Below are 14361 nucleotides of genomic sequence, written 5' to 3'. Positions count from 1 at the left end.
AGCATGTGTTCTTGATTCATGAGAAATCATTACAGGCCTTCCCTGGCCAATGTACAAGTCTCAGTTATAAAGTCTGGTCATCTGGATCCCATGCACAGCTGGTGATGATATGACAGCAAAAGATAAAAGAACACTTAAATTTAAAAAGGCTTAAAACCATGAAATTAAGCACAGAAATATATTCATGAAGTAAACAACCATATACCTTAATAAATGTAAATGTCTTAACACAGTGTAACCACTCATGTTTGTTTGGACTAAATTATTTTCAAAAGATGAAATTATATACATTATGTTTTCCTTGAGAAAGTATAAGCAAAAAGGTTTTGAAAATATTGACATGCAAAAGGTTAAGTAGTTTTGAAAGCTGCTACACAGAAATAGTGACTCTCATCTATGCAGAAAATTATAAGAATACATTTCTCCGAAATTACAGATAACTGAGGTTAAGTATAGTCAATTTCACTTTGATTTTTAGAATAAATTTGTCCTATTGTAATGAGAATTCAAATGACAATTTGTATATACCATTATGAAAAATGGACAACAGTCAAGAAAAATAAAACATTAAAACTAAGGTCAAACTAAAACTTAAAAATAAACGCTTCAGCTTAAAATAAAAAATTTTAAGTTTATGTATTTATTTTGAGAGATAGTGTGCACATGCTCATGAGCCGGGGAGGGGCAGAGAGAGAGGAAGAAAATCCCAAGCAGGCTCAGCACAGGTCAGCCCAGAGCCCGACACAGGCTTTGAACTCACGAACTGCGAGATCATGACCTGAGCCTAAATCAAGAGTCAGTCACTTAACCGACTGAGCCACTGAAGCACCCTGACATAGATTTATTCATAAAGCAATATTTTAGAGTTACTTTTTACGCATTTATATAAGCAACAAAAATAAGAAAAAGTACCAAAATCAAAACATTTCAATAGTAAACAGTTTTCATAGCATATTATCAAACTTTCTTTTGCTGATACTCGTATTAATTCCACAGCAAATATCTACTGAACACCAAACCTATGCCAGGCATTTTTTCAGGTACTGAGAATTCAACAGTGACCCAGCAGACAAAAGCCCCTACCCTCACAGAACTTACCTGCTAATGGGGGAAGAAAATAGACAGTATAAATAATAAAGTTACATAATAGGTTAGATCATTTAATCTCTCTAGAAAAAAAAAAAAAAAAAGGAAGAAGGGGTAAAAGGGAGTCTTGGTAAAAGGGATGGGATCTAATATTAAGTAAGCAGGTCAAAGAAGGCTTGAATGAGAAAATGGTAGTTGAGTGGTGACCTAACACATTGGCTTGGCTGAGAGTCCATGAAGAGCATTTCCTGAAGGGGGGATGGATGATGGGATGTGGAATGTGGTGAGACGAAGTAAAACCCTGTAGACTTTGCTAAGAAACTTGACCTTTCCACTAAATTTAATGGGAAACTACTGAGGCCATTTGAGACTAGAAGGGAAATGATGTGACTCACATTTGAAAGCATCAGTTCTGCCTTGGGCAAGTAAAGTGCAGAAGCAAGACTAGTTTGAGGCTATGGCCAAAACCCAGGTGAGAAATGCTCACAGTGTGGACCAGGATCAAGGGTAACAGCATCAGAGGTGATGGTCAGATTTCTGGACATATGGTGTAGACAAGGCAGCAGGATCTGCTTTGGAATTGAATGTAGGCAGGCAAAACATGAAAGGGAGAGGAATAAAAAAAAAGGCTCCAAGGAGTAAAGGCAAACCCTTATTTATTTAAATAATTAGCAGAATTTAATCTTCAACTAAAGTAATGCATGTCAAAGCTCTGTGTCAGAGCTCTTCTCTTCTCCATAAACATGGAAATCACCCACACCTTATAAATTGTCATTTTTCTTTTCTTTTTTGCACTGTTATGTAGTTGATTCTATGTTGAATGACAATATTATTCTTGAATCCTGAGTTTCTTTCAAAGACTGTCATCAAGTGATTATCTATAGGCAGCGTCTCTGAATTTCTACACATTAAAAACAACAGCAACAACAACAACAACAAACTTCATTTCAAGCTGGACAGCACCTCACACCTAACTCTATGCCTGGCCATTGTTTGTTTGTTTGTTTTTAACTTGTAGCTCGCTTTTTAACTCACTTTGAATGTGGTCTGTATCTCAGCAGGAAAGTCCACTCAAGCCCTCAACACTTAATCATGGTTCTTATACCTGGGGAGCTTGGGAAGAACAGCTCTACTTAGGGGTATGGGTTTCTGGCCGAATAACGGAAAAAACTCCTCCTGGTCAGAGCACACCAAAGCTCTAAGTCTATAAAAAGCTAACCAATGGCAGCACAGCAGTCCATCTTCACTCCAGTACAACGCGGTAACTACTATAACCTTATAACATATCTTGACTTACAGTATGTGCGTTGGTTGCATCTTCTCTAATTTCTCTGAATAATATTTTGTGATTTTCTGTGTAAAGCTGTTACATATGCATCACTCAATTTCTCCCTAGATGTTTGATTCTTTGATATTTTTGCAAAATGTTTTCAATTTACTTTCTATTTGTTGCTGGTACGTAAAAATACAATTATTGTATATTGACCTTGTTTCCAGGGGTGTTGGTACACTTAATTCGAATAAGTTGCCTACCGATTCTTGTAGATCTTCCTACATACAAATCACATTATCTATGAATACTAAGTTTTACTTCTTCTTCCCAATCCATATGATCTTTGTATCTCTTGCGTTTATGTATGGGCATCCTTGTTGCATTCCTGGATCTCAATGGGAAAGTGGTCAAAATTTCACTAGGAAATATAATTTTCACTGCAGGCTTTTTATAGCTCTTCATAGCTACAAGATAAAGTTACCCTTTATCATATTAATAGAATTCCATTCTATTTCTAGGCTACTAAGAAATTTTCATTATGAACGGATATTGACTTTTAACAAATGTTTTTCTGTATTATGAAGATCATCAGGATTGTTTTTCCCATTTTCTGTTCATGTGGGAAATTGCATCAACCACTGTGTGAATGTTTATGAATGTCAAACACCCTTTGAATACTTGAAATAAACCCTCAACTTTGTCTCTTGATATATGGCTGGATTTGACTTTCCAATATTTTGTTTCAGATTTTTACATCTACATTCTTAAGAAAAAATTGTCTATTATTTTGCTTTATATACTGTCAGAAACAGGTTTGATATGAATATTAAGCCAGCCTTATAAAAAGAATGTGGAAGTTTTTCCTCTTGTTCTATTTTCTGTAAGAATTTGTATAAGAATTGTGTTTTAAAGAATTCACCAGTAAAGCCCTATGAGTCTAGGGTTTTCCTTATATAAGCATTAATAAAAATGGATTAAATTTCTTTGATATATGACTATTGAGATTACCTAATTATTATTTTGAAAACATTATATTTTTGCAGGAGTCTGTCCATTTCACCCAAACTTATTTGTAAAATTATTCATGATATCCTCTCAATATCTTTCTATTGTCTGTATTCTCTGCTTCTTCATACCTGATATTTGTCATTTGTTTTTGTCCTATTTTTTTCATTAGTCTTCCTAAAGGTTTATCAAGTACATTAATCTATTCAAAGATCTAAATTTTACTTTATTAAGCTTCTCTATTGTACATTTTCTGTTTTACTGATTTCTACTTTTTATCACTACATTTATTCCATTTTCTCTAGGTTTGATTACCTTTCTGGAATGGAAATTCAGATCATTAATTTTTTTGTTCTTATTCCTGTTTTCTAAATATATGTATTTGCACAGTCATACTGTTCTGTCTGAGCATGGCTTTAGCTGAATCTTGAAATTTTTGATATGTAATAACTTCATAACACTTCAGTTCAGTATTTTTCTAATTTCTATTGCAGTTTACAACCCATGATTTAAACGTAAATTATTTAATTTGTAAAAAGTTGAGGCTTTTCTGGTATTTTTTATTTCAATTTCTAACTGAATTCCACTGTTCAAACATACTCTAAATGACTTCAAACTTCAGAGGTTTAGCATTGTATGTTTATGTCCTAGCATTTGGTTGGTTTTGATAAATGTTCCATATTCAATCGAACTAGGCATATTGTGGTGATCATTTCATAAGGTATTTGAATATTGAATCACTATGTTGTACACCAGAAACTAATACTATATGTCAATTATTCTTCAGTGGAAAAAAGAATTATTCCTTATATAGTTGAGTACACAATTAGGACAAGTTTAACTCTTCAGATCTTCTATATACTTACTGATAGTATCTGCTTGTTTGATCAGTTTTTTAAGAAGGGTGTCAAAGTCTCCCACTATGATTGTGGATATGTCTACATCTCCTTTTAGTGTTGTGTTTTCTTTTGCTTTATGTATTTTGAAACTATGCTGTTGAGGACATAATAGATTTAAGATTGTGACATCTTCAAGGTAGATTGATTCCTTTAGCGTTATGAAATGTTCTTTATTTCTAGTAACACATCTTGCCTTAAAAGCTTTATCTGAAATTTGTATGGCTATACCAGCGGTCTTTTTTCCATCCCTTTCAAACTTTCTGTGTCCTTATATTTAAAGTATCTCTCTTAAGCTACACATTGGTGTGATTGATTGATTGATTGATTGATTGATTGATTTTTTTAAAGAGAGAGAATGAGTGGGGGAGAAGGGCAGAGGGAAAGAGAGAATGTCAAGCAGGCTCCATGCTCAGCACAGAGCCTGACACGGAGCTTGATCCCACCAACCTAGGATCATGACCCAAACCAAAATCAAGAGTTGGACGTTCAACTGACTGAGCCACCTTGGTGCCCTATATTGGTGTTATTTTTTAATGAGGTTTTTAATGAAGGCTTTTATTAGATTTAATCCATTTGTGTTTACTTACTTACATACTTGGGTTTATATCTATCCTCTGTTTTCTATGGACACACCTCTTTTGCTTTTTAGGTTTTTGGGTTTTTTTTTTAATATATATTTTCCTTTCTTTTAGTTTAACCAAATATTTCTATTAATCTATAGTTCCCTTTTTAATTTGCTGGAAATACACTTTCAATATTATTTCAGTTGTTAATCCAGAGATTACAACATGCATCCCTAACTTAATGTAATCTGATAAAAATTTTACATTTAATAATCCTAGAACAATGGAATATTTTAACTTCATGTAAGCCCCATTCTCACTGTCTTCGAGGATCATTTTCCTTCTGCCTAAAGAACTCCCTTGTAGTATTTCTTCTAGTGAAAATGTGCTGGTGATTAATTCTCTCAATTTATATTTGTCTAAAGTATTTTTTACTTCATTTAATTTTAAGAGTATATTTTCACTGGGTTTAGAATGTTAGGTTGGCATCCTCAGCAAGTTAAGATGTCATCCCATTGTGTACATGAGTGTGGGTATTTTTTTTAATACATCGTTAGAGGTTCACAGATCCTCTTGACTATAATGATGTCCTGAAAGTTTCATGAGAAATAACTCTTATATTGTTTCTGACCAATTCATTCTCTCTTTTCCTTTTGGAATTCAAATCATATATGGGACCGATCCTTTGACCAGATCCCCAATGTGTTTTATGCTCCCTTCTGTTTTAGTCTATTTTATTTTCCCCCAATCAATCAAACTGTGCTTGAGTTTAAACATTTTCTATATACTTGCCTTCTAGTTCATTAATACTATCATGTTCTAAGTCCAATAACTTTATAAACGCATCCACTGAGTTCTTATTGACAAATATTTCTTTGGTTCTAAAATGTTCTCTCTCTCTCTCTCTCTCTCTCTCTCTCTCTCTCTCTCACACACACACACACACACACACACACACACACAACCAACCCTCTAGGATTATTCTCCACACTCTTACCTCTTTTGTACCTTTTCTTCCTCTATGTTCCTAAACATAAATAAGTCCTTGTCTGCTAACTCCAGTATCTGGATCACCTGTGTTTCTGCTTTCTATTGTTTGTGTTTTTTCTTGGTTTTGAATCAAATGATCCTGTCTCTTCATATACTTAGTAATTTTTTATTGAATGCAGATTCATAGAGGTTCCAGATGATGGGAGGACTGTTTCCTCATTCTGCTGGGCAGACAGAGCATAAGGTAAGTTACATTAATCCAGGAAAGGAACTGAGAGGGGGTGAGACTGTGCTGCGGACTGGGGAAGCTGTGATCTACTTCTGGTTTGATTCATATCCTAAGACCTGACTCCACAGCTTTCAACTGAGAGTATGATTGGTCTTTGACACTTTAGTCTCCAGTGATGGCTTGGCCTTTTAGGTATTTATTTTCTGCTTAGTGCCCACCATACACAGGTTTAAAATTTGGCAAATATCTTTAATGGAAGACTAACTGTGTATTTAACACATACACACACAATCCCACCAAGTTTCCCATTCTGTCATTGCAACCCAATCAAATATGGAGTCTATACACCTGAATTCTCAATTTCTAGTTGAAACTTACTTGGCAGGTGCCCCCAAGTAAAAAGAGTCCATTTGCCACTCACTTCAGGGCCTTCAACTCTCCTCACTGATGTTCTCCCCCACCCCACTCATACCCCAAATCCTCGGGGTAGGTCTTGGTCTCCTAGGCAACTCAAAACTCAGGAATTTTTATTCTGCTTTTTAGAGGTTTCCAGCTTAGCCCTTTAATATCAGGTTCAGAATTAAATAAATGAACTACGGCTCTTAGATCTACTCAGGTCTCCAATTTTGTAGCTCCCCTGAGCAACATTCAAAAACTCTGCTGCTTTCTGTCCCCAAGCAATTTTTCAAAATTACAACTTCCAAACAATGCTTCAAGGCTTAAGCAAAAAGTAGGACTATGTTTTTAAAAATGCAGTTAAATTCAGACTTCATTAACCAATTCCTCAACTGTCCCAGAGTCATTTTACTATGCTTAGTGTGCTAATGTGTATTTTCAATAAGGATTTTTTTTTTACCTTTAATAGGCTTTTCTTGATTAGGTTTTCCAAAAAGATGCATTTTGGTGCTGAGCTTAACATGTCATGAACAGAGTTGAGGGATCTGATTTTATCATAAGACAAAAAAAAAAAAAAAAGATAAAACACAGCACTAACTGAAAGAGATAATAAACATAAATTTTGATTACTATGGAATTCATAAAGAAAAACTTAACTCTAGTTAAACAACAACAACGAAAGCCTCACTTTTAATGAGGTTTAGCTAGAGGGCCCTCTTGTTAAAGTTATCTCCAAATCCTAGAAAGATGCCAAGTATCAAAACTTTCCTTTGATACATGAAAGGAAAAAACAAGATCACCATGACCAGCAGGGAAGAGAGTCAAAGAACCCAAAGTAATCAAGATATGACAAGCTGGCTTTCACTGTCATAACTGGAGGGTCATCAACCAGACAATGGCAAGATGAAAGCACCTGAACACAAGACTACAGTGAGGATGCTGGCGACTCAGAGGTTTGATGCATCACCTTCTCATTGCAGCAGCGGTCTCTAGTCTCCTCTTTCATCTTTCCCAATAGTAAAGAGCCCTAAGGAAGTAGGACCTACATTCCAGGACCATACAAAGGTGCAACCAGTAGATTTAATAAAAGGAGGAGGGGGAGTTCCACACAAGCAAATGATGTAGAGAGAAATATAAACAAATAATTTCCCCCTTCTTTTTCCTCTCTCTTCATTACCTTCCCAATTATCAGCTTGGAGTGTTGTTACATTTGTGTTTTACCATAAGCTGCTACAAACTCTGTTTGGACATATAAAAATGTAAATAAAGTTTAAAAGTACTTGTCCTACCCATATATCAGTACCCCCACTGTACCATAACAAAACATTATATTCCCATACAAAAGCACCTTTCACTTTATGAATATAAACTCCAAGAATAAGTGGGGGTACAGTTGCAAAAAAAGAAGCCCATTCTGGGGCAAAGGCTATCAGTTCCAGCTTTCCATGATTTGGAACAGCTGGCTACTTAAAAGAAAACCCAGCATCTGACTCGATTTGAAAAAGCCTAAAGAAGCATTACTTTCATGCAGTTACGAATAATTCAACCTAAAATACTGCCCTTAATGATGGAAACTACAAATATAAAGACTTAGAATATTGTTGAAACCATTTGTAACCATGTCCAGTGTTTAGATGATGTCAAGTGAGTCCACGGAACATTTACTATAACAAATCTTAAATCTTTCATTAAATTATAAAACAATCTGTACCTAAATATAACCTATGTTGTACTTTCACATCAGTAGTAGTTGCAGATTTTTTTTCACGTGACTAACCTAAGAAACAGCCTATAAAAGCCAGGAGAATGCTAAACTTCTTTAAAAATAATAAATGTTTGGGAATGCAAGCTGGTGCAGCCACTCTGGAAAACAGTATGGAGGTTACTCAAAAAACTAAAAATAGAACTACCCTACAACCCAGCAATTGTACTACTAGGCATTTATCCACAGGATACAGGTGTGCTGTTTCAAAGGGACCCATGCACCCCATGTTTATAGCAGCACTATCAACAATAGCCAAAGTATGGAAAGAGCCCGAATGTCCATCGATGGATGAATGGATAAAGATGTGGTATATATATATATATATAGATACACACACACCACACACAATGGAGTATTAGTCGGCAATCAAAAAGAATGAAATCTTGCCATTTGCAACTATGTGGATGGAACTGGAGGGTATTATGCTAAGTGAAATTAGTCAGTCAGAGAAAGACAAATATCATATGACTTCACTCATATGATGACTTTAAGATACAAAACAGATGAACTAAGGGAAGGGAAGTAAAAATAATGTAAAAAGAGGGAGGCGGACAAAACAGAAGAGACACATAAATATGGAGAACAAACTGAGGGTTGCTGGAGGGGTTGTGGGGGGGGGATGGGCTAAATAGGTAAGGGGCATTAAGGAATCTACTCCTGAAATCATTGTTTCACTATATGCTAACTAATTTGAATATAAATTTTAAAAAATAAAAAATAAAATTTAAAAAAAAGTGTTTTTTGTTTCCTAGAAAATAATCTTCTAGGAACTTGTCTTACTTAATTTTATATGTCTATTAGAACACTCGCTAATGTAGGTACTCAATAAATGCTGTGAAATAAATTGGTAAAAAAAAAAATCAAGATACGTAAACCAGCCTCTGCAGAATTAAATTTCTGGCTTAACTTTTAATACTTTATTGTCATTTCCCTCCTTCTTTGTCTTATACATATATTCTAAGAATACTTCTAATAATAAAAAATTTTAATATTCCTTAAAAAAATAAGTGTAAAATACCCTCAGTCTTATGACTCACTTGTTATAACAGTAAATCAAGGAAAAGTAATATATGCAACATTACCTAAACTTTAGTAGATACTATCATCACATAAAAAAAGGGCTTAATTTTCCTTACATACCACAGTGGGAATGTTTACCTGTACGTTAATATGAAAGATATCAGTTATAGCCAAGTAAACGGGAACCGAACTGTATTCTTGAGAAGGGACTACCAAGCGGTTGCTTAGACAGAAAACTAAGAGCAGCCAGAATCCCACAACATAACATTTAAACTGTGATTCACAGTATTAAGACCGTGCAAAGAGGGGTTTTTTTGGTTTTGTTTTGTTTTGAACATAATCCATCTCCATCTCTTTTGGAGAGGAGACAATGAAAATTTAGCCAAACCATTTAGCAGACTATATTAAACTATGCTTATCAAATCCTCAGTAGTTCAAGTGATAAATAGTTAAAAACACAGGTGACTTCCAACATACCTGAAATGCTCCTATTTGCACTACTCCAGTTTTGCAATATTTTAAACTGAGAACTATGGAAGGGAAAAACTGTCAAGTGATTGGTTTCCTTGAGCATTAAACTGATGATACACCACATGCTTCTGTCACGGTGTAAATTTTTAAAGTTTTCAATCAGGTGAAAGTGCTCATGAAGCTCAAAATTTCAAAACAATTCTTTGCAAACTGCCAGTAAATATTCCCCAAGAGTTTAAGGAAATGACACTCTATCAAACTATATTCATACCTTGCAAACTGTATCCATGTCCCAAGGTAGTATGGTCTTCAGATCAATGACTTCACAAGACACTCCAAGCTTTTCTTGAGCCATGGAAGCCACCTCTCGCATGACATGAACCTGAAATAAAAACAGCAGAGAATAACTACAGAGATTGAGACCTGAAAAACTAACTGAATTCTGATATCATTAATAGAAAGTGTTTAAAGTCAGAGAAACTGATTTTCATGAAGAATTAAATGTCTTAGACATGTGGAACCCCATATTCTACCAAAATAATCAAACACAGATATCTAGAAAACGGTTGGAAAGATGTTCTCAAAGAAAAGGAGAGCAGTCATTGATAGAGACATTGATTCTAAAGATATCAGCATACAGAAGGTAAAGTCACAGGAGTAGGTTGAGTTTCTAGAGAGGGCATGAGGAAGGAGAAACAAAGGGAAGATTGTGGAACCCTGTAGATGACCAACATTTAAGGGGAAAATGGAGAAGGAGGAGCTCACTTTAAAAAAAGAAAGAAAGAAAGAAAGAAAACAACAACAACAACAAAAAACCCGAAGAAAACTCAGGAGACAATATCTCCCAGAAACTAAAGAAGAAAGTGTTTCATAAAAACAGCAGCCAGTATCATACACCATAGCAATATGGGATAAGGGTTGGATTTAATCATTAGAAAATTAGGAATGTTAGCAGAAATAATTGTAGTAAATTAGTGGGAACAGAAATCATAGGTACAAGAACATAAGGAAGTTAAGGAATTAAATATAGGTAGTAGAAAATGGTTGTTCAAGTTTAGTGATAAAAGAAAGGAGGAGATGTACTGGTATTTAAGGGAAAAGCAGGGTAGAGAAAAGGTATTTTTTAGATAGAGAAGAAATATACACCTTTTTAAATTTTTTGCAATGTTTACTTATTTTTGAGACAGAGAGAGACAGAGCACAAGCAGGGGAAGGGCAGAAAGAGAGGGAGACACAGAATCCAAAGCAGGCTCCAGGTTCCGAGCTGTCAGCACAGAGCCCGATGCAGGGGCTTGAACTCATGAACTGTGAGATCACGACCTGAGCCGAAGTTGGACGCTTAACCGACTGAGCCACCCAGGCGCCCCTAAGAAATATACACCTTGTTAATAAAAGGGACGTGGAAAGAAGAAACTGAAGATGCAAAAGAGAGAAGGGACTAGCTGGTAAGTTACAGACCTGGAGAAGGTAAAAGAGAATATAATCTGAAAGATTTGTAGAGGTAGGTATAAAAACCAGACACCTCTTCTTTTGAGTACAAAGAGAAAGAAGAAAGGAGTGGCAGCAGACATGGAAGGTATGAGGAAAAAGCAAGTTATAGGACATAGTATCCAATACACTAACTCCCCTATTACAAAGAGAGGCAAGGATGCATGCTGTGTGAAAGGGATACAGATACAAGATTTTCCCACTGGAGGTAAGAAACCAGGAGGACTGGCTCTCCAAGCCAAACATCAAGTGGAGAGGAGAGTAGGAGGTTGTGGTATTACAAATGATTTCTATTATTTTCATTATTTAACATTGCACCAAATTTTCTAAAAATAAGTATTTCCTTTACACAGAAGAAAGAAAAATGGACCATTTCTTTAAAAGAAGGAGAGAGAAAAGTCAAAGATAGAAGTCTATGGCCAGAGGAGCAAAGAGTCCCGAGTTTCAAAGTCTGGAGGCAGGGCCGCATGACAAGCACCGGGAAAATGGAGACAGATCAGAATTGAGGCTCGCTGGAACAGAGGAAGGTATAGAACTCGGACGCTGGATCACTAGATGTCCCATGTGGCCAGCTACATAATCACATGAGATGGCAGCAGATGTGATGTAAAAGACACCAGGTCAAGTGCAGAAGCTAGAGTGAGTGATGTATAATGTGTGCCTCAAAAGAAACAGTTTTGAATGAATCCATTTGCATAAACTCAACAGATTTTAATGGTTTTACCACATTCATATATATTTTAATATAACTGAATAGGCACCTCACTTTCAACCAGAAATCAATACCAAATACAGATGTAGCACAAGCAAGACTAAAATTTGAGACAGAAGAAAAACACTTTAAATTTTTATAGTATCAGGATTAAAAATGAGAGCTTCCAAGCACAATATGGACATTATTGGTTCTTATAAATGTTACTGACCTGAGTGCCCCAGGCAACTAGAGTAACATCACTCCCTTCCTGTATGACTTCAGCCTGGGACAGGGGGATGTGGTATGGTTCTACAGGAACCTGTTCAACTGAATATGTAACGGGGGAAAAAAATAAAAAGTTATTTTTTTTTCATGTGGCACTTGTGCATAAGAGAATATAAGAATTTCATTTTGGCAAAGCTTTATTTTACTCTTCCCCCAAATTCCCTAAGTTATTTAAAACAGAAATAGCATTTATTATATGGCTCCATGACATCACTACACATATGAAAAAGTACAATGTAAATGTATAAAATATATCAGCTATCCTGTAACAGAAGAAGGACTTTGGATAAAAACTAATCAAATCTTACTTAAAATTAGGGCTTTGGTCACCAATGTGTCAATATATGTGTCAACTGTAATAAATATGCCATACTAATAGGAGACGTTAATAATACAGAAAACTACATGTGGTGTATATGGGAACTCTCCTGTACTATCTCCACACCTTTTCTGTAAATCTAAAACCATTCTAAAAAAAAATGTTAACATGTCTGCTAAAACTTGATCAGACTGAAATAAGTTCTCAGACAAGTTTTCTATCAAGAAGCAAATTTATGGGGGTTTGAAAAATGAAACATACATAGTAGGGCCAAATATTTAAGCATATTTTATTTTTGCGCCTTACATCTATGAACACTTCATCCATTATGGCAGCCGACAACACCCTAATTTTCAGAGCTGAATCCTGTAGATCTCGAAGAGATATGCTAAAGCAGCTCTACCGGGCTAAAGGAAGCATAAGCCACTGGTATCCCAGAGAAAACTATTTCATGATTATTTCTGCCCAACCAAACACAAGCAATATAGAGTTGACTGAATTCAAGAGGAAATCATGAGATGAATTTTTAAATGAAATTGAGTAGGAAGTTGATGGAATTGCCCCGTTAGGCTAGGAAGCCGTCTTGAATTCCATGTGAGAGCAGTGAAACAGCAGAAGTGGTAGGGAAAAATAGTTCCCTTTTGTTGACTTTCCCCATAATCTTTCATCATTGTTGTTTTAATCTTTTTTTTTTTTTTTTAAATCAAAGAGCAAAGAAGAGTAAAAAAAAAAAAAAAGGTTCCCTCTGAGCCCCAGTTAGTTCTTCCAACTCCACTGCCCAGAAGTAATCAATACCAACAACCTCCTGGGTGTCTGCAGGGGACAGCTTTCATTCTTTCTGTCATCCACGCTTCTTGATCCTCTTCCTAAATTGGGGAAATGCCCCATCTGATGAGGCAAGGCACTTTGTCCACTACAGAAGTAAGGTCCACATAGGCACTTTCCCAGCTTCCCTTGCAGCTAGGGCACAACATGTGGGCTCTGCCAATCAAAGGCAGACTCTGAAATGGAAGCTGATGACACAGAAGAGCAGCAAGTACCCAGAACTCATCCTAGAGTACGGATAACAGTGGAGGCAGATCCAGCATTCAGATTCAGTGGTATCAATATTCAAGACTGCAGTTCCACATCCACCAATAGGTGCTGGGGCATCTTTGCAAAACCAGTTATGTGGCGGAATTTTGGGTATTGCTTTAGACATATGGCCTCTAAGCCTGGCTCTTAGGCACTGCAAAGATATCTCAGCTATCCATTATCCTTCAATAAATCTTTTCTGTTTTTATATTGGCCAGAGTTGATCTCGGCTTGAAAGTTAAGAACCACGACTGATTCAGTGTCTTTTCAGATATTTATAATAGTCAAGTATGCACACTTATCAACACATGTGAATCTTTTTTTCCACATATAGAATCACATTGTACACCCTGTTCAGAAGTCTTCTATCATCTCACTATTTTTTCACATGGCAACATATCTTGGCCATGTTTTCATGTCAAAAATATAGATTTTACTTATAAATGATTTTTAAAAAACTACCAAATTTAGGGGCTCTGTGCTGACAGCTCAGGGCCTGGATCCTGCTTCAGATTGTGTCTCCTCCTGTCTCTGCCCCTCCCCCACTTGTGCTCTGTCTCTCGCTGTCTATCAAAAATAAATAAATGTAAAAATAAATAAATAAATAAATAAATAAATACTATCAAATTTAATGGTACTATTCTCAGTGATGTGGAAAGTTTTTTCTTTTCTTTTTTTTATATTTCCAATCCAATAACATTTCTATAATCAATGCCAGAGAAAGAAATGAATATTTTTAAAATCACCAATACATTTAAACTATACACTAAAATCCACAAAACTACTCAAAGCAGATGACAATTA

At 35.6% G+C, this 14361-nt stretch overlaps 1 protein-coding gene across 4 annotated transcripts in view; it reads right to left on the bottom strand.

Annotated features, from left to right (window-relative positions):
- BCKDHB (branched chain keto acid dehydrogenase E1 subunit beta) overlaps positions 1–14361 on the bottom strand; it is a 210429-nt gene that overhangs the window by 131774 nt on the left and 64294 nt on the right. For 2 of the 4 annotated variants that reach the window (XM_086707298.1, XM_025925297.2), the window contains exons 7-8: positions 12109–12206; positions 9969–10079 (exon numbers count right to left, since the gene is read on the bottom strand). In XM_086707298.1, coding sequence (XP_086563424.1) covers positions 9969–10079; positions 12109–12206 — 209 coding nt within the window. Of the gene's footprint in view, positions 1–5960; positions 6041–6901; positions 6987–9968; positions 10080–12108; positions 12207–14361 lie in introns of those variants that run through there. The other 2 variants (XR_015251344.1, XR_015251343.1) reach the window with 2 other exon arrangements.

The sequence above is a fragment of the Puma concolor genome, chromosome B2 (assembly GCF_028749965.1).
Source record: "Puma concolor isolate L17-30 chromosome B2, mPumCon1.1.hap2, whole genome shotgun sequence".
Lineage (NCBI taxonomy): Eukaryota > Metazoa > Chordata > Mammalia > Carnivora > Felidae > Puma > Puma concolor.
Note: the sequence above shows the minus strand (reverse complement) of the source record. Positions and strands in the feature narration are given on the sequence as shown.